The sequence below is a fragment of the Sphaeramia orbicularis genome, chromosome 10, assembly GCF_902148855.1.
Source record: "Sphaeramia orbicularis chromosome 10, fSphaOr1.1, whole genome shotgun sequence".
Classification (NCBI taxonomy): Eukaryota; Metazoa; Chordata; class Actinopteri; order Kurtiformes; family Apogonidae; genus Sphaeramia; species Sphaeramia orbicularis.
This window is the reverse complement of record NC_043966.1, coordinates 27390284-27414097: the sequence shown is the minus strand read 5'-3', so window position 1 is coordinate 27414097 and position 23814 is coordinate 27390284. Positions and strand designations below refer to the sequence as shown.

The following is a 23814-nucleotide window of genomic DNA, read 5'->3' as shown; positions in this document are numbered from 1 at the left end:
AAATAGAGGGCGCACATGCACTCTAAAGCTACCTTTGTCTACACTGTCACTGAAGCTGCCTATTTTGCATCCCTTCTATCTCTCGCTCTCCCTTGCATACACTCCCTCTTTCCTCTCTCTCTTTCTCAGTCTGTCCCCTGCGACCAGTCTGTCATTCCATCAATTCCTCTGTGCCTCTTTATGTATCTGCTTTTCTGTCTCCCCTCCGCTCCCTCTTCTTCTCCTATTCCTCTCAGTCGCTCTGTCTCTTTGTCTGTCTGGTGGGGAAAGAGGGATTGCACACTGTTGCACGGAAAAAAAGACAGAGACAGAGAGAGAGAGAGAGTGAGGAGAGAGTGGAGGGGCGTGTGTGAGTGGAGAGGACGAAACTCAAAGGATGGAAGCAGAGGAGGGAGAAGCAATGAGAGAATGAAGAGAAGGAGGGAGAGAAAGGAGGAGGAAAAGAGCAGGAGAGGAAAAGAAGAGACGGAGACAAATTGGGAGGATTCACAAACAGTGCAGAAGGCAAAGTGGGGGAGGAACACTGGGAGGGGGGGTGAAAGAGAAATAGAAAGAGATAAAGAGTGTAAGAGGTGAGGGGAGATAAAGGAGGGCTAGACTGATCTGTCCCCCTTTGCTATTCACCAGGCAAACAGCCTGAGTGTGGAGTGTATTTGCTGTCTTATCTCTACATGCACAAGTCTGACAGGTGGTGTGTGTGTGTGTGTGTGTATGTGTATGTGTATGTGTGTGTGTGTGTGTGTAATTATTCTGCAAGCGGGAGGGTCGTGGACAAAAACCCTGTACATCTGACACCACTACATTTGCAGGAATGTCGCCTCGCATATGTCACTGCCGCCATCAACACGTTGTATCAGACATGTTTTTGGACTCGAGTCATGCTGATGAAGCTATCAGCTCAGGAACACAAGTAGGGCAATGACGCCAGTCCACAACACAGTCCACCTCACACATGTACTTCCCTGTCAATCAGTCTTAACCCCTTGCCTTACATGTAACCCCCTGCTGTTGAGATTGGCGGGTTGCACAACGTCTATCGACTGCAACCCCTATTGAAATTCCTCACGTGGCTTTAGTTAAGAAAACAATTTACAGCTGAGCCATCGCTGTGGCTGTGCTAAGGCCATCAAGGCCAATGATAAAGCCATTAGGCCATGGCATTCATTAAAAGCTAGTGCCTGCAGTAGCCTGCATGGTGAGGATCAATGCAGAGTAAAAACAAGTCAGACGGAGGGAGGAAAGGGGAGGTGTGACAGACTGAGGTGTAGAGGGGAAAAAAAGACCAAAAATGAACAAGAGAACAGAAGCAGAAATAGGCAGATAGATAATGGAAGAGAGAAAAACGAGCACTGCAGGGCAGGTGTGAGTGTAATGATGAGAGACAATTCATGGGTATGCAAGAGCTCACCCCCACACTCATATCACTCTTCTTTTTACCTCAGCGGAAATGGTCTGAATCACAGATGTAATGCAAACACAGTCATACTCAGAGCCACATTTGTCTGTGCACAAATGCAAACACAAACATACACAAGAGCAGCAACACATTATCAGGCAGAAACAGGTCTTTAAATACACTCCACAGCGGTGGCACACAGAAACACTGATTAAATTCTAAAAGCTCAGCTGAATCGACGAGATAAGAGAGCGTGATTTGCTGTAGTGATGATGTTTAACTTCAGCTGAAGCACTACACACTATTTATCAGCAGGGAGACAGACTTTGGCAGATCAAACACTTTCAAAATCCATTGGATTACATGAAATACAGGCCGTTTTGATCAATGCCTCTAATGGTGACATTTTTTTTCACACAGCAAAGAGAGAACAGAATACAACCTGTAAATAGAATAGAATAGAATAGAATAGAATAGAATAGAATAGAATAGAATAGAATAGAATAAATAGGCAGACTGGTCCCCCTAGAACTAGAACATACAATAAAAATAATGACTCTTTTATCTACTTAGCAGCATCATATAAAGATGACAAATCATTTCCTCACAGCAAAACATTAAAAAAAAAGTCAATTTCTGGCTTATAATAAATTTTGTTAAAAACACTGTAATTTCAAACAGGTGATTAAAACATCATCCATTAAAAGTCAAGTTCTCCATGTCTAGACATTGACACCTCATTCTCCAGAGCAAAGACAGTAAGGACAATCCAGACTGTTACCAGCAACAAGTCCAGAAGCCAGAGTCTGTCGTGGCCTGAGGTTGTGTCATTGTCCTTGGCAAAGTTCTCTTTCACCTCAACGATGCACCGTTAATGCAGAAAAGGACAAAAAGGTTTTGGAACAATATATGCTGCCCCCAAAATGACAAGTTTTTCAGGGTCATCCAAGCATATTTCAACAGGACAATGCAAGACCTCATTTTGCTCACTTTGCAAAGACCTGGCTGAGGAAGAAGAGGGTGCTGACGCTGGACCGGCCTGCCCACAATAGAGAATGTGTGGAGCTTCTTGAAATGAAAAATGTGAGGACAAAGATCTTAAACTGGTGTACATCATAAGACTTACTTAAAAAAGAATGGGACAAAATTTTACCTTAAACATGTAATCGGGTAAAAAAAAGTCATGCCTCTTTAATGAGTTTTCTGTTTCTAATGTTAAATGAAGTAGCATCATTACAAACATTACTTTATCTTGCATATGGTGAAGCCTTAATGTAAAGAATGGATGTAGATTTATGAATCAAATGAAACTGGCAAAGGAGTGAGTTTAGAAAATTACTGTGGCAAAGTGGGGGTATGATGTCTTGAGTGGCATAGGTGGACGGTACACAGGAATCCCCATATATACAAAATGTATATACTTTAAAATGACTTACTGTCATATAATGCCCTGTATCTACCCAAGTATTCTTAATGCTCAACTGGAACAAGACTAGTGTTCCAATAAAGCAACACTCAGAAGCTCTTAAAGAATAAAAGTAATGAAATAAAAATGAAGATATGCCAGTAAAAGTAAAGGTTTTGCTCTAAATAATTACAAAAACGGCCCTTAAAGTGTAGTGAAGTATAAGAATAAAACACATTTGAAATCAATTCTGGTCAATTTTTTGTTTGTTTCAATGCTTTGAGGAGCTATTGTGTCAATTTGTTTTTTCAAGAACAGTTTTAAGAACACTATCCCTAGGACAAACCATTAAATATATTGTGTCTGTGTTGCCTACAATGAAATACAACTCAAATATCTCTTTTTTTAATAACTGTTTTAAATTTGCATTTACCCACTTTCTGATTTGGTCTTGTACAGTCACCAATGATTCTTGTTGTTATACTTCAAGTATGAGATATGTTTATGTTTCTATTCTGTGAAAAATTCTATTTAGGTAATGCATTTACTTTTAACACTAAAAAGCAGCATCGTAAAATGTGATGAATAACACTGATCTGCATAAAATCTAACCAGTCAAGCTTACATTTAGATTTTTTTCACCACATAAAAACATATTTACTGTTAATCAAAAGCAAAATCAAATGATTTTACACGACATCTAATTAAGATATGGATCTATCTTGCCATCAAAGTAATTGAGGCATTAACTTCTCAGCAGGTAAATCGTTGAAAGTAAAATAGCTTTGTAGATCTGCACTTAAACTAAACAGCAACAGGTTCATCACATTAGGCTGAATGCCAGATTCTTCCAAGACATTAAGCTTGACATCGTCTGTGCTGCTACTCATCCTGTCCAGGGAGCTGTGGATCATTCTGAGTGCCAACCTACCTTTTTCCCATCATTTATTAACCATTACACAACAGACCTTTTACTAGATTGCGATGGCTGGCAGGACAGATGGAGGATAAAGACAGAAAAAGATTAGGCTAGACTGCGGAGCGATGAAAGGGGGGAAATGCCCGAGAGCGTTTGATGGCATAGAGAGAAAAGGTGTTGACAAGAACAGTGACTGTGGTGAACAGGCAGTGAATAATAAATTGGATGGTTAGTTACTGCCTGGCCTTATCAGATGAAGATTGGATGGAGTCTGTCATAGTGACGACCGCATGGAGGAGAGGAGAGGACGAGGGCAGTGAGAGCAGAGAATAGAGAAGGCAGCAGAGTTGGAGGGAAAGAGGAAGAAAAAAATGAGGCATGGGGGCAATACCTGTGGAGAGGAAAGTGGCAGTGGAGAAGATGAGAGCCAGACAAATGAGAGTGGGGACTTTAGAAGGTGAGGTAGATGTGGGCAGGTTAGGGAGGGGAAAGAAGAAGCTGGGAAGAAACAAATGAGAGGAGAGAATTGGGAGGGCAGGATGGATGGAAGGTAAGGGGGTTAAAGGAAGAAGGGAAGATAAAATGAATATGTGGAGAATGACATAAGTAGGATGGCAGGATGGATTGAGGGAGGGAAATAAAAAAAAAAGAGGGACTAAATAGAGACAAACGGAGACATTCAGGGAACGGCGAAAAAGCTGCACCTGGACACAAAGTGGCTCAAAGCTGCTCAGTGTTGTCTGAGTCATCAGAACAAACAGATTGATTTAGTGAAGTGAGAAGCAGAGGAGACGAGTTCAATGATCCTGATAGGCACACGAATGAAGTGTAACAACGCTGAGATCAGCCAATTCCTGCTGTAGAGTCAATCACATGTTGTTTTTTTCCTCTAATAAACACACATCAGCTGCTCCTATCATTGAAGTCAGAGCAATGCAACAAGGCTGGAATGTCATCAATGAGTAGCAGGTGAGTAAGCAATGCCCAAGAGCAAACTTTTCACACACTGGTTTCATTTGTCCAGATTTATAAGAGATTTCTGAAGCAGTGAGATGAACAAAATGTCTCACTGTGCACAAAAGACTTTATATTAAGAGTAAAATTCAAATCACATTCAAAAAAGGTTCACGGATCTATAGTGTTATATTAAAAAAGGTTCAATATATTAATAAAACTAAAAAATGTGAGTGAATAGCAGGTCAGAGTTTGAGAAATTGCTACTGCTCCTCGTGCAGCATGATATCACTCAGTGCAGTAGTGTGGCTTATTGATGGGTTTTTAACAGTGCCGCTCTGTGCCAGGGAAATTAATTTTATCAGATTTCGGCAGCGCAGACAATACTTGCTTGTGGGCTCAATTATGTATTATATTACAAACCCTATTTTCTAAAATGCAATAAAAACTAAAATCTGTGATTTCTTAATTCACTTGAACCTTCATTTAACTGATGACAATAAAGATTTAAATGGGTTTACTGACCAACATAATTGTATTTTGTAAATGTAAACAAAAACAGATTACAATGCGTGCAACACAGAAAAAAACTCGAAACTGGGACAAAATGAAACTGAAATATTCATAAAATAAGCAAATATTACTCTTCAGGAAGAAACTGTAATCATCAGACTTTTTTTAGGAAAACTGAGGGGATCATGAATGGACCTAAAAGAAGCATCTATAAGTTTATTTTATCTCAATGCTTTATGCTAAATTTTGAGAGAGAATTAGTAAGTGAGTTCAAAAAGTATATTTCTCAATGTCAAAGTCTTTCACCACGTGTTGTACAGAGGATAATATAACAAAAAGATTCATGGAGTCCTGGAATCAGTGTGTGAGCCATATGGTATCGTGCCATGATAGTATGATGAATGCCATAGACTGTGTTTTATCAGTGGATGAGGAACCGTGATGTCCCCTGTTGGCTTCTGAACTGCCATTCCAAGTAGTCTGCAAATTTTGCCATCACTATGATACATTTTGGAGTCTGAAGTGACCAGCAGGGGTCAGAGGTTACTGACCCTGTAAAACAGTACATTTTAAGGTCTGTGTGACAAAGTCATTTTCATGACTTATTAGTTGAAACTTGTTAAAGGTCCTGGACAAAGAATTCGTTTAAAGTGGATTGGAACGACATCTTCGGCCGGAATCGGTGGTGTTTTTAAGGGACAAAGACTCCGTTTCCCATGAGCACTAGCACCTACTGTCGTAAGGGCATAATTCTGGCCAAGGACTGCATGTTTTGAAGCTATTGAATGAAGAGTAGAGCTTCTTTCCAACTCTGCATGTCTTTTTTGAAGACAGCAACTTGCAGGGTGCAAAGTGACATTTGAAATGAGACAACAAGCAAACTTCATAAAGTTTGTTTTTAGTGTAGTTTAGTAAGTGGCGGGAAAACGAAAGTGAAACCTAACTTTGGACATCCAACTCCTGTTTGTACATGCCTCTTTTACTCCGGAGCTCCAGAGTGTTACAGACCGGTGGTCTAAGATATGTCCCAGTAATATACACGTGCACTAGCTTTTCCACAAAGCATTCAACTATTTCCAGAAATGACCTCAGTCATTCAACATCTTCCTCATTCTGCATTAGCAGTTCAGTGCTAGCTGCTTTAGCCTTCTGCATTCACAGTATTCTACTGTTAGAATTGTCCTGTTCCTGAAGGACAGTTTAGTATCCAGGCCCCAGCATGAACATTCAACTCCATACAGAACCATTTCAGTCTCACCTTCCAAAGCCCTTAGTTTGGGACTGAAACAATGCTCCAAATAAAACAGATTACCAATGCTAAAGAGCTAGCCCTGTGGCTAACACAGATGTGTTTACTAAGTGTTTGACTGAGCTACCAACAGACACAATAGAAAAATACAATGTTCCAACACGTATGTATAAAGAACAGAAGCATTCTATACCTGTGGGGAAGGAAGAGGGACGACTCCAGCTCTGTTTTCATTCCTTTAACTCCTTTAGTTCTATCCATCCGTTCAATGCAGAGCTTTACTGGTGTTTTAGTCTGTGCTCTATCACTCTCCCGTTCATCTTTCTTTTTCTTTCTGCCAGTTCAGCTCCAGTTCCAGTGTCCACCATCACAACAAAATAAATCCAAAAAATCCCTTCCTATAGGAAAAAGGACAGCTCTTACTCCTCACTTGTTCAGCTTACTTTTAACTACCAAACTCTACCAGTCGGTGTGTTGTTGTCATACTGACATAAGTCTGCCGTAAATCAGTCCAGTCTTGTCCAATCCGACCAGGGAAGCCGGACAAAGCATTTGGAAATAACCTGTTTTGGTGCTGATAATCTCATTTTAAATTGCAGACTACGATCAGGCATATATCTAAAAATTAGACTTTTTCAAGATTAGGCAGAAAGGACCTTTTAATACAACTGTCTTTTAGGGGGAAAAGTGTTTTGAGGGCTAATGTTAGAGCCCTTTTCAGATTTCAGAACTACAGTCATTGTTCTATTTCACCTCTAACCTTTTTACCCCAAATGACAGATTTGGATGGAGCTTTAATTCATTTACAATTTTTCATCAGTAACTGTTTGTAGTTTTATAATATATAATGTATATAGAGCTGCAACCGATTAATCAACTCAAAGTGATCCAAAAAAATCATTCAACCACAATTCTCCTGAATGAAAGCTTTGTTTCCTGCATTTCTCTGCTGTTAAACATTGGTTCCACTGTTGTGTTTCACATGGACGCTTATTGTGACGCACAAAGAAGCTTCAATTCAGGAAAATTGTAATAGAATATCTCCCTTCAATCAATTTTAGTCGATTAATCGAATTGGGAATTTTTGCATTGGCTTCAAACACCTAATCGATTAATCGGTTATAGCTCTAAATGTATATTAATGTATTGCTGTTTGTTTTGGTTTGTTTACATAGAGAATAATGCAGAATGTCAGACTTTTATTTGCCTCTGCTGTAATCAATAGTAACAAAATGTCATTCCTCACACACTAGAATGATAGAATCACACAGAATCAGGGTTACATCTCAGAAGGTGGATAAATACCTGCAACAGTGGAGCAAATCAGAAAATTGACTTTATTTGCAGTTTATATTCAAAGGAATCTGTTTTGAAATGGTTTTAACTGAACTGCGGTATGTTAAGGTGAATCTGCACTGTTTGAAGTTTTCTCTGATGTAACAGTTTTATTAAAACAATAAACAGTATTTGTCTCCTCATGGCCAAAGCTGCAGTTTCTCTACCTCAGATTGAATCTCTTAGAAGTATTCAGCACTGAAGCCACCTACATACTTTAAGTCACTAGTCAGGTTGTGAGAAACTCTGCTTTGTAGACACATGTAACCTCCTCCCTCTGGTCGATACACAGATGACACGTCTCACAGAGCTCTTTAATTCTGGTTGGACTGAGGTTAAACCTTTATTGTCCCCTGTGTCCCTGAGTCTACCACATAAACCAGTAACAGACAATAACAGCAAGGTTTATCTGTTTATTTTTCAGCTCAGTTGAAATATTTACTGTTTCTTTTGCCATAAATGTTTTACAGACACTATCACCTTGCCTGGGGGTGCTACTGTACTCTGTCACCCTCCACTACTATTCCTGGAAACAGACAGTGGACAGCTGACACACCAGACCACTGGCTTCTTCAAAAGTGCAAATGAAGATGGCTGAATGGTGTGGTTCCTTGTTCATGTCTTTGTCCAGTACTTAGATCAGGGTCTTTGAAACATGAGGACCCTTTACTGTAAGATTTAAGAGGGAAAGGAGTCAACATGAGAACTGACCTTCATGGACTGAACTGGGTTGTACTTTGACCTAGCAGGACTTGTTTTTTCTAGTTTTCATTCTGGGCCTTTTCATTCCTTCTTCTCTCTTGGGTGTTGGTTCTATGCATCCCTCACCTTCAGACTACTTGTGGAAATATCACTCAGACAACTTTACACACACTACATGGACAAAAGCATTGGGACATATTGAATTTAGGTGTTTAATTGCTAACAAGAAGCTGAGCTACAAAACGATACTGACATACAGTATGTCATATTGTAATTTTAAATTGCACTGCGATTAACAGTTTTCATTTTTAGGGTTAATTTTGTTTACATCATCACCCAAGCCTTCAAAATGCTTCATAGTGTATGTTTCATTTTAAACACACCTAATTTTACTCAACACTGAACTATTTTTTATCAATATAATTGTATAAATGTTTTACTTCTGAAATATTATGAATATAATATATACATTCGTACCATAAATAATCATTTTAAGCCACAAGTAAACATCTGGTTTCAAGCATAACTCAAGAAAAAAAAACAGCCTTTAAACTTAAAAGACACGTTGATTTGTCGTTCGTTATAATAATTATTTACAACTGATATGAACATTTTCATCACGATAATATTTCAAATCAATGACAGTGGGAAGCTCAATAAACTGTACATAATGCTCAATATTTTTGCTGATATAGTGTGCGTGTGTGTGTGTGTGTGTATGTATGCATGCACTTTTTCAGTGAACTAGCTGTATGGTTACTTTTATTTTTTCCAAAATCTTCTATTTGTTCATTATCATCAGTGTATTCTAAAGAAACAAACTGTACTCAGATAAAAATACCAAATGTAATCTGTCACAAAGCCACATGAACATAAAAATACACTTTCTTTTTCCTTTTTTTTAACAAAATTCCACGATAAAAAAAAAAAAAAAACAGCATTGCAAACTCAGCTCCGGCAAGTAATGTCAAACTATTAATCTACAACAACGTGCTTCAGATGTTTTGTGTTTGGTGTGTTTTCACAGTACTCAGATTCAGTTTTTCCACAGCATGTTCCTATAGTTTCACAATAAAAGCCCTTTCAGGTTAAGTTTCATCCAGTGAAACATACCTAACATTTGAAACCATCACATGAAGTTTAATTTGTATGAACAGTGTCTAGCATTACAGCAAACAATGGATTTTCTTGTAAATTTTTAATGTAGATGCTACATATACAGTAAATACACACCAGTCAGCCATAATGTTATGACCACTGATAGTACAGTGGTAATTATACTGATTATCTCATTACAATGGTGACTGTCAGCAGGAGGGATATATTAGGCAACAATTGAACAGTTAGTCGTCAAAGTTGATGTTGTAAGCAGCAAAAAGGCCAGTGGCAATATGTGAGGAATTTTGACGAGGGAAAAACTGTGATTGGCGGGATTGAGATCTGATTTACGTAGGTAGGGTACTGAACACTGCAGACCAGGAACACCTAACAAGACCTGCACTTAGGAGGTACTTTGACCCAGTCATCACAATTACAATATGGCCCTTGTAAAACTCCAACAAATCAACTCTGAGGACTAAAGTCTTGTGCTGGCAACAATATCCTTCCAACAGAAAAGTGCCGTTATAAGGAGATAATCAACATTATCACCACTTCTCCTTTCAGTGATCGTAATGTAACGGCTATTCAGTGCATGTGCAAGTGGAGACAGGCATGCATACATACATACAGAGGGACAGCTCATGTTGGAAATTTCGGGGACAAAGTGAGGGAGGCCAGACTGAGATGGTTTAGAGAGAGAGAGAGAGAGAGAGAGAGAGAGAAAGATACAATAGATAGATAGATAGATAGATAGATAGATAGATAGATAGATAGGGACGGACGGACGGACGGACGGAGGGAGCTTTATTGTCTGTTCCAAGAAAAAACAGAAATTTGTCTTTTGTCACAGCTGTAGGACAAAATTTAAAAACCACACTCAGGCATTAAAAACACCCCAACTCACCCAAAAGTACAAAATACATGTAAAAAGGGAAGGATAGTGAATATATGGTTGCGGAAAAAATTATTAGACCATCAAAAGTCATCAAAAACAATGGTGATGCAATCAAGTACTACCTCCTGTGTGTATCATGTGACTAAAACAGACAGAAAAGAAAACATGGAATGCCTGAAAGCACTGTTTTTGGCAGTACAATGCCATAGCTATTGATGTAAGAACTGAAGTGATTTTGGTTATTATCAAGAAAACATGGAAAATGGATAGGTATCAGCTCTGAAATTAAACTCTTATGAGCTATTTTTGTTGTTATCATTATATTTGTCCAAACAAATGTACCTTTAGTTGTACCAGGCATTAAAATGAACAAGAAACTGAAGAAAACAAGGGCGGTCTAATAATTTTTTCGCGTAAATGTATTGGTAGAAGGATGATGAAGGTGGAGCCACCAGGCAGGAGGCAAAAATAAGATTTATGGATGTGGTGAAGGAGAACATGCAGGTAGTTGGTGTGAAAGAAGAAGATGCAGGAGACAGGGTCAGATGTGCTGTAAGTAGATGATTTGTTGTGGCGACCCCTAAAGGGAGCAGCTGAAAGTCGTAGTAGTGTATGTGCAAGTGTCATAAAGATTGATGTATCTGTTGGTGAGTAACTGTTTTCATACAAAGATGGACGTGGAGAAAATAATACCATTTACCTGCTGCCTCCTGTATAAATATGTGAAAAATATACTGAATGTGCAAACGAAAATGCTGTTTTCATTTTTGAAAAGTGGAGATAAGTCTTGTTTGGTACCTGAGTGGCTTATGTGAACCACATGACTCTCGCCCCTAGCTGTTCCTCTCATCCTTTCCCCCCAGCTGATGAAAGTGATGGGATGTATTAACTGAATCCAGCATGGGGATTGATTACAGTGTTAGTGGGGGACTGGCGTCTCCTCCCCTGAGAGCCTTTTACGTATGAATTATTATGCATTATTTTATCATATGAAACATTCAGCGTGTCCCCTTTGGCTTAGTGAAAGTGATATGACAGCAGTTTGGAGCAGAAACCAACGCAGAGGTACAGATCACACACATGCACATTAATATCTACATCAAAGCTGGAGAGCACATAAACACACATGGATTCACTCATATACACATGTCGTGCACTCAACAAACAGGCTCCCATCCTATCATCTCTTTCTTTCCTGCTCTTATCCATCCTACTTTTCCTGCATTTCTTTTCTGAATTCAGAACTAAGCCCGGTCCCCCTGTCTCAAAGAGGGGTACCTGAAGCGAATATCTAATGGAAAAAGCAGCTGCTGAATATTTCATTAAGCACTTATGAGAAACACCAGCAGATCTGAGTCTTCGTGGCCGATGCTGGAGAAGCTTCGAAAATCCAACTCACTGTCTGTCAGCATTCATCAGCCATCAGAAGAAGAGCTGCTTCATCAGCTAGGCACTTTGAGCTGGTGAATATTTATAGGGTCATTTAGTCAAAACTCAACTTTTAGTCTGATCTGCTCTGACAATGACAAGTCTGCAATGGTGAAGAAAAAAAAAGGCTGAATGTGACGCCCTCTGCTGAGCAGTCTGAGAAAGTCACAAATGGAAGAAAGCCAGCCCATTTAAGGAGTTTTGGCAAAAATATTATTGTCCATTTGAAGAACTATAGTGATGAATCTTCATATTTAAGCCAAACCTGATATTAATCCCCTTTAATACAACATTTGCCACATGAGACAGTGAATTTTAGCTTATTTCAACTATAAACAGTGAAGTGCATTTTCTTTTTCCCCTTTTGGAGATACACTGTTCTGGCAGGCAGGAAGGAGGAGAAGGATGATTAACATTGCATTCTCCCTTACTCCCAACAGAAGATTGCTTTGAAGACTTGAGAGGAGTCAGCATATTTCAAGTTTCATATTTTGTTCCTTCAGGAAGGTTTCCTCTGAAGGAGTTTATGATTAGCTGATGCCCTCCAGAGGGAGGTGTAGAAAAGTTTAAATAGAATTTACAGGGTCAGAGTTAATTTTTAAAGAATTTATGCTTTATTAAATAGTGAGATGTGAGAAAAGAGAGCAGAAGAGAAATATACAGGCCACAAATTGTATTTAAAACATGAGTAGGTCTGAGTTTAATAGTAGCCTGAGGCATTCTTGCTGCACGAATTCAGTTGTATGTTTTTTTTTTTTTGTTTTTTTTTTCTGTGGGTTTTCAGCCAAGGATAGAACTGTACGCCAAAAGCAGCCATGAGGTGGAATCACATGTGCTCAGACCACCACAGAGTGCAGCTTTCTTAGTCCGGGCAGGTTATACTTGTGTGCCAGCAGAGAACACCTGAGGCCAGGCTGCATGGATAGGATAAGTGAAATCATGCAGGATGTTTATGGCCTGGCACGGCTTAACAGGATGTTTACAGGGTTCCAAGAGATGACAGGAAGCTGAGGAGTTTGGGGCTAAGACAGTTCATAATGTGACAGGCAGTCAGGGAGAACTAAGAGGAAAGACATGAAAGGGATGAGCTTGCAGCTAAAAGAAGGAAGAGAAGTTTAAGAGTGGGAGAAGAATTTCAATTGTATATACGCATGTAAGGAAATTTACTGACATTTTGATATGACAGGCTTAGGCAGAAAACATGACAGGCAAATATGTTATGTAATTATTCTTGGTTTTTTTTTTTTGGTTTGTTTGTTTTTTTTTTTACATAAAAAACACAAATGGTACTTGTAGCCTTTTGTCATAAACCTCAAATTGAACATAACCACAGCCCACACACATAAGCTTGCTGTCTTTTTTTTTTTTTTTCTCATTAACTGTAATGTCTCTGTTCTACCAGCAGAGGTCAATGCTGCTCTGAGACTCATTCTTCTTAATACTAAATCCTTTTGAGTCAACTTGTATATACGTTACCCTCAAGTCACACACTCCCTGGACGCAATCACAACCATTCATCTTTTCTTTTATCAGGGATGTGAATGCTGTAGAGTGCCTGTTGTTAGTGGAAGAACTACAGGGCTGTTGTTGAGTACAATTTATTGCAGCAGCTTCTAAAGTGTTGATAGTTAAAGGTCATCTGAAGTCTGACTCACAGTGAAGAGCGACAATACAGCCAAGCCTTTTGGCTATACAAGAAAAAAAAAAAACTTATCGAAGAAAAAGATTACTATTGATGGGACCATAAATAGATAACTCAATACTTCTCAGGGTCAATTCCATATACTTAGAGATGAATTAACAAAAGTGTGTAATTCTTCAGGCTCTGAAACTGTTCTGTTCTGACCTTGGCTGATGATTTGCTGATTCTCACCTTTAAGAGCTTTTTTATTTTTGCCTAAAACTCCACAAGAGCCACATCTGTTCTGTTTCATCTCTGGAAAGAAAGTAGCAGAGGACAAACACTGAACACTGCATAACAGTAAAAGACTAATGCAGCAGTAGCTGAGGAGGTAGAAGTTGATCTGTTAATAAAACACTGAGAAACAGAGAAAATTCTGTATTCAGCTTCTACACATTATTCATTTTCACAGAAACAATACTAAAGCATTATTTTTGGTTGGTTTTGACCTTTATCAGCAGCCTGGAAAACAAATCCTTGGAAAAACAAAATTATAGGCAAAGAACATTAGACTATTAGCCACCATTAGACCAAGTAAACAAGTAAAACAAAATTAGAATAGACCCTGACCAGTTTACAGCTGTACAGTTACTGGTGTTTATAAAGAGTAGACCTTATCTAGGACTTCATCTAAAGCAGACCTGAGCAAAAAAAAAGAAAAGAAAAGATTGAAAGTACTGAAAAATACACATTTATTATTTGATATGAAGTTACCACAGAGATGAAACAAATTAATTATTTGCACCTTTTGGGTTTGTCCTCTTAAACAAAAAAGCATAGGCCAGCCAGGGGATCTTGAAGCCCAATTAAAACACCAACCCCCAAATTGAAACACAATGGGTAGTAAACACAATCCATAAAGCTACAAAATTGTAATGGCCATTTAAGGAGCTGGAATTTGTGTGTTGTGTGTGTGTGTGTGTGTGTGTGTGTGTGTGTGTGTGTGTGCGTGCGTGCATGTATGCTTGTTTGTGTGTGTGTGAGTGTGTATGTGTGTGTATGTGTGTGTGTGTGTGTGTGTGTGTGTGTGTGTCTAGTTCATTTGGCTTTATGGCTGTTCTCTAATTTGATGTTGCTGCAGATGCAGATCCAACTCCCGCTGGAATGCTGAGAAACAACAGATGTACACCTGTGTGTGCATAGACTGTACATGCATGTGTGTTTGTGCATATTTGTGTAAGTGTTTGTGTCTGGATATTTATCTATTTTGCAGACCCGGATATTTTCGCTCCAGATCATTTCCTTCAAGTCTGAGTGGGTGTGTTAATGTCTGCATATTAGTGCCATGCATTTTTACACGTGTGTGCATATTATTGAGGGCTTTGGGGCAAGTCTATATTTTACTCTTCTATGTGTGTGACTTGATGTTCATGGTTACTGCTGCTTCAATTTCTGATTATGCCTGAGTTTATTTTCCAAGAGGTAATTTGTTACGCAACAAAACCTCAGCAGTGGCTCCTTCATGACGTTGTGCATGGGACCTTGAGGGCAATGCTACCCACTGTGAGTGAACTCTTGAGCCATCCACAAATGTTTGTGTATGCAAAAGATTGTGTGTGTGTCTCTGGCCCACATCTAAGAATGTTTTATGCATCTACTGTATGTGTGTGACCGACGACTTTGATGTTTCTCATCCCTCCAGACAAAATGTCAATCGGCTCATAGAGTATTATACTGTAAGGGTGCATGTGTGTTTGATGTGTGTGTGGATATTTACGTGTGCATGTGCATGTATGTGTGCCTCTAGGCGGATGATGTGCTGCATGCATTTTCTGAGGCCTGCCTTTGTATGTTTTTTCCTGCACCGCTTAGAAGGTTCAACAATAAAAGCAGCGGAATTAGCTAAAAAATATATCTCCTTTATGTTGCACACAGTCACATGTACAAGGACACACATACACACACACATAGAAGCCATACATTTAAGCACTAAGCCACGGATGCACACAAACATCTAATGAATCACAACAACAATAAACCCCTCCCCATCCTCTTAGCTGGATGTGTGTAGAATTTTCTCCATTCCCACACAGACGTGTTTTATTACTCACATTTATCACCAGTGCACACGCACCCCACTCTATATCAACTTTATCTCTCCTCGCTAGTTGCTGCTTACTCCCTTCATCTCTGTCTCCTTCACTCCTTCCCTCTGGAGAACATACTGAACAGAACGAGGTCAACAGGAAAGTGTGGAGCAGGGAAGAGTAAAGAACAGAGTTGTACAAACTGAAGATGAAAGATGAAGTAGGCTGAACTTTCACTTCTAGTTTTGTAGAACTGTAAATGTTTTGAGCTTGTTTGTGGCCTTGCCTGTAACATCTTAGTCTTAAACAACACCTCAGATGCATGAACTGAAACTGACTTCAGTCTTTGTTTGTGATAGATACATACTTAGACTACCATGTGCATGGGAAGCAAATTACATAAGTGGATATGTAAGTAGCACAAAAAGAGATGAATCTGTTGAAGCATGCACCTACCTTTAATAAGTGTCCCAGTGACCAGTTTGTGGAGGGATAAGGCAAACTTGACCAGTCCTTGCTTGCAGCGCTTTGCACACCCCGCCATCCTGTCAGTGACCCGGGACACAGCAGGCTGAGCTGAGCAGGGCCAGGGCAGGACAGGACAGGGGTTTCCAGGACCAAATCAGCACCAGCAGCACAACTCTCAAATCGAAGCAGGAATCAATAGAACTTCTTCTGGCAGAGTGGATGAATCCAACAGAATGAAGGAGAGGAAGAGGAAGAGTGCGCTCTTCTCACTGTGTCGCCTTCCGTCCTGCTGAGCTGGAGGGGGGGAAAAAAAAAGAAACGGTGATCTCCCACTGTTTCCCCCGCTTTCCCTCCCCCACCCCTCCTCCTCCCCCTCTTCCTCCTCCCCCTCTTCCTCCTCCTCCTCTGCCTTCTTCATCCACCTCTCAATGTGCCCAAATTACTGACTGCTTGAGAGCGAGAACTGCATTTATGAGAGAGAGAGAAAGCAAGAGAGTGAGAGAGAGAGAGAAAGAGTGTATTAAAGAAATAAACTCAGTGTCCAAGAAAGACAAGCAAAGCTTGTTAGACTTGCTCTTACGATCCAAGTTTCCATGAAACTTCCTTTCAATCTGCAGAGAGCCTCTGGGACTGCAGTAATGAACTCTTCTTGGTTTTCCTTCTTTTGTTCTTTTTTTTTCTTCACTCTTGTTTATCGAATTCTCCCCACTCCACCCCACCCCACCCCCTTCAATGGGCAGGCAGTAATCCACTTTCAGCACCAGTGACAATGGACAGCTCCCCAGCAGAGCAAACACACTGATCTGTTTTCACTCTGAAGGGAAACACACACACACACACACACACACTGTTCATACTGTACACACCTCCTCCTTCAACCCCTCCCACTGCCCTCAACTAATAAACTCAACCAATTACATACCTACGATTTACTAGATGATAAAAGACATGTTTGATGGTGATGTTTTCTCTTTATGATCATGTCAATGTTAAATTATTTAACAGTTCCTTTAAATGAATGAAATAGCTCAACACAGGATGAATGGACTTGATGTAAATGAAAACAAAGAAAAATCCTGATAGAAGTGATCTTTTTTATGATGAAAATTCCTTCATCTACAAAAAATATGTTGATATAACCAGATTGTCTTGTATTAAGTCAGAAAGTTAGTTTTCTTTAATATGTCCAGCTCCTGAACAATTAAACTACAAGAGAATGTAAATGAAAGCAAGCTTTGCTTATTGCACTGGTCTACAATTAAAAGAATAAAAAACAGTCAAATTGGATCAAATCTGATTCTCTAATTAAGAAAAAATATGTCAAAAGTGCTTATTAGCTACAGTTTTCAAGATACAATATCAGGTCAAAATGTGAAATTCTGTGAATTAATGAGAGAATGGGTTTTGCTCAAAAGAAATGTTTATCTCAGAGCTACCAGATCTACTTCAAAACACTGTTTGCATATTAGAATACATTTACTTTCAGATTCTTTCAAAATGTATAAATCTGTGATATAATATACATAAACATACATATATGTATAATAACACTTGCTCATGTATCATGAAAACATTAGCCAAACAGCACTTTTGTCATTTGTCATTTATTTTGCAGTTCAGCTTATCACAGTATGAAGCAGTGTGTATTGTTCATCTACTACAACATTATGCAAAACATTGTTTTAGCTTGTCGCTGGTACCACACATTATCAGCAGGAATGTCTAATAGAAACAAATCTGCATAAACAGTATCTATATTTTAGATTACTTCTCTGCCTTTTCCGAAGAAAATTGTGCCTCCATAAAAATAGTCATTTCACAGACAGAGGTATCTTGATGGCTTGATATCCTTTATTGCCATGAAGAGGGTGAGAGGTCATGGAATGATTTGATGATGTGAATCCGCTTCAAGTCATCCATGGAATGGGATGAGAGATTTTGGACCAGTATGTTAGACACAGTTCTTCATCCCCACATTAGAGATCAGAGACTTGGAGAATCAGTGTAAAAGTGGTGGCATATGGCAGGTCTTATTAAGATAGCTTATGTTGGTGTTTCCTCTAATCTGTTGACCATCTGTAGTTATTGATTATCTAAAAAGCCTCTACTCAATCGCTCCATTGACTCCCTTTTCCAATGATGCCCAGTCAATTGATTAAGTTGTAATTGACCAATACAGTAATGATCATGTCCTGCTGATCCATCTTGAGGCTTTACATCCAGGCTATGATCATCATCTGAAACTAGCCCATAACTCAAAAGAAATGACAAGCCTAAAAGAGAAGAAAAGCTGGAAATATACCGGAGAGAGAAGAAGCAGAGGCAGATAGGATGTGGAGCAATAATCTTATAAAACCCTTGTGGGCTATATTTAGTCCTGAATCGCATGTGGGTACTGGACCGATGGCTACAATGCAAACTATAGAAAAACACTAATAAAAGCGAAGTTAGGAGTAGAAGAGATGGGAAAATTGATGTAAGCGGACACTACAGAGGGAGCGAAGAGGAAGAGAAGCAATGAAACAATAAAAATGCTAATAAACGGCAGGGAAAAACAAGAAATAAAGAGAACTTACGGAACAGAATAGGGATGTGTCAAAAGAAAGGAAGGAGATTTTAAAGATAGGAAGTAAAACTCAATGTCCTGTACAATTTTAGGGTTATTTGTTATCAAAGTGAAAACTGTATTAAGGCGTGGAGGGAGTTGTTTCCCACAGACTCTGAATATTCAGCTTTACACTTCACAAAGGCTGCAAAAGGTGATGAGTCAAACGGTGACATAAAAGAAGAAAGAGGAGAGGTGGAGAAAATAAAAGCAAGTCAAGCGGTTAAGCAGAGAAAGGAAGGGGGTGGATTGTTTGCCGAGGCGCCACCACAGTTTTGGCTATTAAGCATGGAGGAGATTACTGTGTGCAGGAATTTGCATAAACATGCTTCTCCATTACCGCCCCTATTGTTCATGATTAATGAGATTAGGAGTGCTTTTACGCACATATTCCAGGATGCAATAACGGTTAATTGCTTGTCTCTTCTCAAATTAGAAGCTGCGCTGTTTGATGTTTGTTTCAATATGGATTTATTTATTCTCTGGTTCGTTAAAGAGAGCTTACCTGATGGCTACTATGGAAGATAAAGATGCAGAGAAAATTGAAAGGCAACTAGAGTGGGGGAGAGAAGAAACAAGAGCTGAAAGAGAGACCGGTAAACCACTTCAAATTGAATTGCATAGACTGAAAATCCAGGGCAGACGGCCAAAGAAAAGGAAAAACAGCAGGAACATGAACGACTTGGGTGAGAAAATGTTAAAGATGAAAGGAGGCTGAAATGGAGCCAATAAGGTGTATGAAGAAACAATACAAACAAGAAACAGAAGGGAGAATGAAAGAGAATTTATTTAGAATTCTTTTGCTGGGAAGATGCAAAATTATATGAAAAAAAAAAAGATGAAGAAAGTGTGGATGCATGAGGATAAGGAAAAGTGAAGGGCACAAAAAAAAGAGAGAGGAGGAGGACAGAGGCAGAAAAATGAGCGAGACAAAATGAGAGGAGATTGCTTTGAATGCTGTAGATGTGTCAGAATTGAATCACAGGCGGCCAGCTGTAAGCCCTGATAGTGCTGTGCCTCTAAATATAACAGGCTCTGAGATGGACTGATAGAACCACAACAGACACTGACATGGTGTGAATGAAGGAGGTTTCAGAAACACAGGAGGAAAAAAGAACAGAGGAAAATCTGTATACAAAGAGAAAGCTTCACCACTCAGCAGCTGGTACAGGGTATGTTTTTTTAACATGTATAAATATTCCTCCATAATGGTACAACTATATGCACATATGTACCACTATACACACGCCTGCAGCATACATGAGCTATACACTCCACCGGGATCACATTGCAACCACTAGACAACTCAACACAAAAATACCCTGATGACAACAACCTTCCAGCACCACAACACATCTGCCCACACACAGCAGCAGGAGAAACCCACTTTTAGAGCTGGTGTCTGGGTGTGAGCAGCAAGTACTGCCCTGGAGGTTTGGAAGTCAACTCCAGACCGCCACCCCACTTGGGCTCAGGCTGCTTAAGGTGTCAGTGGCAGTGATGGAGTGACAACATCCCCCTCTGGGTGAAATTAAAACCATCCCTCCTCTTTTTTCTCTGCTCTCCTCTTTCTCATCTGCTCCTTTTCAAGCAAACCCCCCTCGAGACACCCTGCTGATGACAACTGTCTATCTGCATCATTGCACACACACTTAAACTGCACACACACACACACACACACACACACACACACACTGTGCAGGGATAGTACACTGTCCTACGCAGCCATAAATGCACACACTGGTTTGTTTGACTATCCCCATGAGGACACTCATTGACATAATGCTTTCCCAATCGCCCTTTATCCTAACCATAGATCTGTATGTCTAATCTATAACCTTAAAGCTTAGTAGTCAATATGGTTTTAGCTCTGTTGGGTAAATTAACATTTCACCGTATAGAGAAGTGAGGTCTATCCCTTTCTGGTGTGCTGTATCAGACTGGATTTCAGAGAGAAAAAAAAAAAATGAATGGTGATCAGTGGTGAGAGACCAAAAATAGTTTGATCCAGTTTTGATGAAACATATAAGTTTGTCTTTTTAAAATACAATTTTACAAGTCAAGAAAGTCACAGTTATTAGTAAAGTCAGTAAAGTAACATGTAGTATTGTGCAAAACAACTCAGTGGACTCCATCTCTCCTTGCAAGTGACACAGAACACCAAGACCGACATCATTACCTTAACACATGTAACCTCATTGAGAATGAGGTTGATATTACTTACATGATGTCCAGGTGTGTACTCTTTCTATTTATGTATATTCACAGACTTTCAGCGGTTTCACAACAACCTGAAACTTTATTGTCTTGCAAAACTATGCTAAATTAGCAAACATCGTATGTGTAAATTTTGCTGTGATTCAAATAGTATAAAAAAAAAAATTTCTTTCACCAATGACTGTTTTTTTTTTTTTTTGTCTAAAATAAAGTCCCATGGGAAGGAGTTGGACTTCTCCACTGTGAAGCAATTTAAGAAGTCTGAAATAAAACCAGACCTCTGTGCCTAATCTTGTCTCAAAATTTACTTTATGATCGAACATTATGTCAAATCACAGGTCTTTTCATAAACAAGGGATATAAAAACCCATGCAACTATAATGACGAACTGCCACTAAAACTCCATCCAAAGTGTCTATCTTTACAAACTATTCTGTTCCGTCTGCATATAAAGATGTTTGCTGTGATCTGCAATGAAAAAAAATTGATCAAAATCCCGGATAACATGCTGTAAGTTGGTATGTTGCTTCTGTGATGTAATAGAGACACAACCGTCTGATTACTATCCTGCTGCATGTCTGATAGATTCCGGGCTGTGATTGGTCATAACAGCCATCAATCACCTTTTTTTATGAGATTAAATAATTTAAAAAACAAACTGATCAGAAAGATGGCAAGTTGAATACAAGTCAGTCTGATGAATTCTACCTAAAATGGATAAATTCACCGACAAAATTTGGGAAAATCATCACAGGATTTATGAGCTACACTACAGCCAGCCACCAGGAGCCAATCCTGATGTTTTGGCATCACTTTTGTGGAGCTACCTTATGTCCATGTTTTTTTTTTTTTTTTGTAACTCTATTTTTTCATTTGGAAAGATAGTTTACAACAGATAACTAAGGAGATTTGCATTCCATGTCTGAAAAATCACCAATGGTAAAGCATGACATTTAACATACACACGTTCCATATAAGTTCTCTGTATAAAAAAGAAAAACAAAGCAAAACAAAGACAACTATTCTTAAAGTAAGTCTTCCCTCTTTTTTTTGTTATATTTGTTAAACATACCATGGAACATATTTTTTCCTTATTTTTTTTTCTTCCTTCTTTTTTTGTCTACAGTTGGTCCTAAAAAACACATTCACCCTCATACTCATGATATTTTAGCTTCCTTCTTTTAACACTAAACTGCTAGAGAGTGAATATTTTTAAATCTGGTGTTTCCCTATCCAGCTTACTCTCCACTGGAGCTTTAGCCTTTAAAATAAGACTTAACCCTTCAAAAACTCCTCTTGCGGGGACCTCAGATTTGGTCCCCATGTACCCCGTCAGTCAGGTCAGAGTTCCCATCAGGATAGAAAAACAAGGACCACACACTCACAGAAAGCTCCAGAAGTGTCTCACAGTGTCACATCCTAATATTCTTGAGGCTTGAACCCAGCTGTCCACCAGTGACACCGCTGTGACAAGTCATGCAAACACACTCCTTCATATCTGCAGCTCTGGTTTTCCTCTCATGTCGCTCTTCTCCTTTCTGATGCTGGCCTACATGGGGAAAGGCCGAGTTGAGCTTTGCATCATTAACACCCAGCATGGAAAATTAATTAACACAGAGGTCATTAACTTGTGTAAACAGCACGTTAAGTACACACTACTGAAGCATGCTCATCATGTTTGTTGCTGTGTGTTAATAATGAAGGTGCGTCTCCCTGGAGAGCGTAATGAGAGTCCTGTGGGTCCAGCTGACTTTCTTTAGGCTGATTCAGGGGCCAGTTGTGTCAAACAGCTGCATTGCAGATTTTTGTTTATTAAAGCTTCTCCAGTTGGTGCAGCACAGGACCACAGTGGACCACCTTTCATCTTAAATGTGATGGCTCAAACATGCAGTGCAGCAAATGTGCTGTATTCTTTTGCATAAATAATGTAATTTAATTTTTGATGCATGCACACTATATCCCTTCAGCCTGCAACAAACCTGGGCTGTTCCCTCCTTTAATCATTGCATAACCAGCCTGAAATTTTCTCAATGAATTGATTTTCTTGGTCTATCAAGTGGTAGAATGGATGAGAAAATGGGCATCAGAACCTTTAAAATGATCTCCAATTAAATCTGTTATTTTGAGTGACAAAAATCAGTTCATTATTGCATAAGAGAAAATAAAAACAGCAAATCACTAGGGTTTGGCATCAGTTGCTAATATTAAAATGCTGCCTTTTTCCATTTTAGACACTTGATTGTCAGTTTTATTCTTAATTTTATTTTTGATTATTTCAGGTATAAAATCAAGCAAAGCAAACTGAAAGGGACAAGTAGAGTACAGTAAGCTGAGGTACATATAAATAACAATAAAGCTCATTATCAACATGAACTAAGATATTTGTAATGCTTCATCTACCTTTTTTACTGCAGATTTATTCTGTGCAACCAGAAAATACTTTCAGCTTTGAGGTTTTATTACCTCCGTCAAGGAACGGTGGAGGTTATGTTTTCATCAGGGTTTGTTTGTTAGCAAGATAACTCAAAAAGATATGGATGGATTTGGATGAAACTTTCAGGAAATGTTGGTACTGGCACAAGGAACAAATGATTAAATTTTAGTGGTGCTGGTGGTGGTGGTGGGGGGCTCTCCGAGTGCTTTTCTAGTTTATTACTTTATAACATTCTTTTGTTTGGTGAGTTTATTCAGAAAGTTCGTTGAAAAAAAAAACAACCAACTATCTGACATTGTTATAATTTAATTTCAACTCTTTCTAACCCGCAGTGTTGAAGTTCTAGTTGAATTTACCCTACCCCCCGAAGGGGAAGCAAGGGATATTGTTTTGGGTTGGGTTTGTTTGTTAACACTCTAGCAGCAAAACTATTGGTTGAATTCATATTAAATTGGGTTCATAGATTGCCAGTGACCAAGAATAGA

At 39.1% G+C, this 23814-nt stretch overlaps 1 protein-coding gene across 1 annotated transcript in view; it reads right to left on the bottom strand.

Annotated features, from left to right (window-relative positions):
- kcnip1a (Kv channel interacting protein 1 a) overlaps positions 1–16455 on the bottom strand; it is a 54465-nt gene extending 38010 nt beyond the window's left edge. Inside the window, exon 1 of the mRNA XM_030144813.1 lies at positions 16062–16455. Coding sequence (XP_030000673.1) covers positions 16062–16149 — 88 coding nt within the window. The 5' untranslated portion in view covers positions 16150–16455. The remainder of the gene's footprint in view (positions 1–16061) is intronic.
- Positions 16456–23814: the final 7359 nt, after the last annotated feature.